The sequence below is a fragment of the Nicotiana tomentosiformis genome, chromosome 6 (assembly GCF_000390325.3).
Source record: "Nicotiana tomentosiformis chromosome 6, ASM39032v3, whole genome shotgun sequence".
In the NCBI taxonomy this organism is placed as follows: Eukaryota; Viridiplantae; Streptophyta; class Magnoliopsida; order Solanales; family Solanaceae; genus Nicotiana; species Nicotiana tomentosiformis.
The window spans coordinates 129376770-129380380 of NC_090817.1; the positions used below are offsets into that span (position 1 = coordinate 129376770).

The 3611-nt window shown below is 35.7% G+C and overlaps 1 protein-coding gene across 1 annotated transcript; it reads left to right on the forward strand.

The window, feature by feature from the left end:
* The first annotated feature begins 839 nt into the window (after nt 1-839).
* LOC104114024 (profilin-3) lies at nt 840-3208 on the forward strand. Its single transcript, XM_009624360.4, has 3 exons — nt 840-1072; nt 1950-2087; nt 2856-3208. The coding sequence occupies exons 1-3, from the start codon at nt 944-946 to the stop codon at nt 2988-2990; spliced, it is 402 nt and encodes a 133-aa protein (XP_009622655.1). The 5' UTR covers nt 840-943; the 3' UTR covers nt 2991-3208.
* Nucleotides 3209-3611: the final 403 nt, after the last annotated feature.

Below are 3611 nucleotides of genomic sequence, written 5' to 3' on the forward strand. Positions count from 1 at the left end.
TTCCTCGCAGCCTGGCTTAGCTTGGACGTAGACTCTAACAAGGACGTAATGTCCAGCAATCCCTTTGGTGCCTCCACCACCTCATCATAGTCGGGGTACTCAGGGACCTCTCGGGAGAGCATGTATTGCGTCAAGAGGTTGCCAAAGAAGAATCTTTTTATTTGTCGCCCAAAGCGGGTGTAGGACATCTCCCCTAGTATGATCTCACCCGCATTGATGGGTCGCCCACTCATCAGAAAAAATATCAAACACACTCGGGCTCGAGTGCATTCGCTGTTATGCTCAATCGGCATCAGTCTAGCCTGCACGAAGTTTTTTCACACCTTGGCAGTCTTGAAGTCGAAGCGGAGCATCTCAAGATGGGCATCCCCCTTAGTCCCTGTCCACTTTCATTAGAATCGACGCCACATAGAGTGTGACGTATAGCCTTGTAGCATAAAAAAATATTTTCTACTCACTAACCAGACACTACAAAATATTTTTCGAAAAAAGTTTTTCACTCACCAACCAAACAAGGAAAAATAAGTGATAAAATCACTCATTTTTCATGAAATTAAACACTTTCTAGGAAAACATTTTCCATGGGAGTGGAAAAGGAGGTCCACTTATGTTATACTTCCTATGATCGAAAATATTAATCAGCGAATATACGATATATCTACTACCTCAAATTTAAACCCTAAATAAGTATATAATTCTTTTTATATGTGTATTCATATCATCTAAAAAATTTAGATCCGCCTGTGTGTTTCCCCGCATCATTCTCTCTTCCTCAAACCAACACCTTGGCGTTCCCAACTTTCCAAACAAGTCAGTCCTATTTAGACTCTTCGTTTCCCCGATTGCACCATTGAACTTTGAAACAACCAAAGCCTGAATTAAATATTGTTCTGAACATCAAGAACAAAGGGACTAGGAAAAACACAACAACATTCTTGAAAATATGTCGTGGCAAACCTACGTGGACGATCACTTGATGGCCGACTTTGACGGCCAAGGCCAGCACCTTGCCGCGGCGGCTATTCTCGGACATGATGGTAGCGTTTGGGCTCAAAGCCCCGCTTTTCCTGAGGTTCTTTCTGAAAAAAAACTAGTCTTATGAATCTGTTCGTCTCACATTTCTCTCTGTATCGTTCTTATTTTATCTCTATTGTCCCCAGATGTCTGAAAGCAAATAATTTATCGGAATGTATACTTTTTGTGCTTTTCCTTCATTCGTTCAATTAGATCTGTTTTTGCTGGTACATAATTTGTTATTTGTCTAAAATTTCATGAGTTTTGATCTATGATTATTTGGTATCAATAGACATTCACGAAAATTAATGTAGTATCTGAAAGAAAAATTTCTTTGTTACGTATGATATTATCGTGTGAGTTTCCATATAGCGTCCTAAGAAGCAATCTAGTGTATTATGTTAATCATGCAATGTTTAATTTCAATCTAAATTACTCAAGTGCAACGCATAATGTATGACGTGAAACTGTTCAAACCAAGGGTGTATCTGGACTTAGGACATGGGTTCACGTGAATCAAATACTATCTCGCTAAACCATGTATAGTAATATTATATTTATTTACAATTACTTCAATATATGTGCGTGAACCTCTATGAGTGAAATTGGCGGTTCAAATCCCACTTCGGATGGTGGGCGGTCTTGTTTTCAGCACGCATATATATATATATATATATATATATATATATATATATGTGTGTGTGTGTGTGTGTGTGTAAAAATCACTAAAATTTTAAAAAGAATACAATTTTGAACCTATAATTTTAAAGTGTAGTGGGTTTATGGTAAGAGACTAAAGTTAAACACGTCAAATATAAATTCTAGATCCGTCTCATCACAATAGTGCACCCATCCTCTTAAAATTCTGGATTCGCCTGTGGTTCAAACCATAGAACTTGTTGACGAGTATTACGTGTTGCCTTTTGTGTTTTCAGTTTAAACCAGAGGAAATTACGAATATCATGAAAGATTTTGATGAACCTGGATTTCTTGCTCCCACTGGGCTATTCCTTTGTGGAACAAAGTACATGGTAATCCAAGGAGAACCTGGCGCTGTCATCCGTGGCAAAAAGGTTTTTGTTTTCTTCTCTTTCATTGTAACTCATTCTTTTCTCTTGTCATCAAAATAATTTCGAATCTGCTAAATCTTTTGCTGTGGAATTCCTGACCTTTTAGAGATTAGCTACACAAAGATCATATGAACCTACCTAAGGGACCAGCCATTAAATTGTTAACAAGCAAATATTATTGTGGAAATTAAGAGAGAGTGTCGTTTTTTTGAAAAAATATACTCCCCCGTTTCAAAAAGGTTGACACTAGTATTTCTTTATTAGTCTATTTTAAAAAGATTGACATCTTTCAATATTGTCTTAATAGGAAACATTTATAGTCACACAAATGTTATGGCAGATTTAAGACACCAAATTTCAAATGTTTTATAACCATACAAATTTTATGACAGATTTAAAATATTTTTTTGTGTCAAGTCAAACTAAACCAATATTTTGAAAGGAGGGAGTAATAGTTTGTGATCTCCTTAAGCTACAATTGTCTGTGCTTGTTGAAAACATTGACACATATGAAGTCCACCATGTTTTGCTTTACCTTTTTGTGTCTTTCTTGGTTTTTCTCTTATACTTAATGGAAATGCTGATATGCTTTCTTATTATTGTTGCATCTATAATGCTTTCTAAGATTTATTGGTCATGATCTGTTTATCTTGGACTCCCATGACATATCCCATCACACTCTTTTGGATCTGTTTAATTTGAGTAGTAGTACTATTTACAACATTGTCAATTTGTTTTCTTTGGGCTAACTGTAAAGTCTTTTTTGTGTAGGGATCTGGTGGGATAACAATCAAGAAAACTAACCAAGCTCTGATTTTTGGTATCTACGAAGAGCCAGTGACTCCAGGACAGTGTAACATGGTAGTTGAGAAAATTGGAGACTATCTAGTTGACCAGGGTTATTGAAATTTGATATCTCATAATTAAAATTTTGTATTTGGTGATTGCATCTCCATTTTATTGGGGGCCAAAGTGTCACTGGAGTTTTTTGCCAAAAATAACTTAGCCTAACGCGACCATCTAACGGTTGCTATTTCCTCTTTGCTATAAATTGATGGATATATTTTACTGAAACAGTTGTGTATTGATCAGTTGTTTACAATAAATCGGATGTTTTAATTGGATTTGTTGTTTGAGTAATATGATTTTCTCTGTTTTGAAGTATTCCACCTCCAGCTCTTCAGCTACCTCTCTATATGAGTTTCTAGAAAAACCGATCTCAAATTCTGATAAGGGAGAAAAGTTGAAACAGGTTGATGGTCAATAGAGCAGTAGTTAGAATCATGTGAATAAGACCGAATAAAATAGTATGGACCCAACTAATTTGAGGTTGAGCCATAGTTAAATGATTGATTCTACTGTGTGCTTTTCGCAATCCTAACACAAAGCAAATTACTTGTAAATGGACCTTGAAATAAAGGTTAGAATAAGAGGAAATCATATATTATGGAAATATATTTAACAACTTGGCTGATCTACAATGAACAAAAATGTACTTTATGCCAACGATAGAAGTATAAATTTCGC

What these genes read in the sequence shown, in the direction of transcription:
- LOC104114024 (XM_009624360.4), top strand. Translation starts at nt 944, where the DNA reads ATGTCGTGGCAAACCTACGTGGACGATCACTTGATGGCCGACTTTGAC. An exon ending in AAAGCCCCGCTTTTCCTGAG is followed by an intron (nt 1,073 to 1,949) that starts GTTCTTTCTGAA and finishes TTGTGTTTTCAG; the next exon opens with TTTAAACCAGAGGAAATTAC. An exon ending in CTGTCATCCGTGGCAAAAAG is followed by an intron (nt 2,088 to 2,855) that starts GTTTTTGTTTTC and finishes TTTTTTGTGTAG; the next exon opens with GGATCTGGTGGGATAACAAT.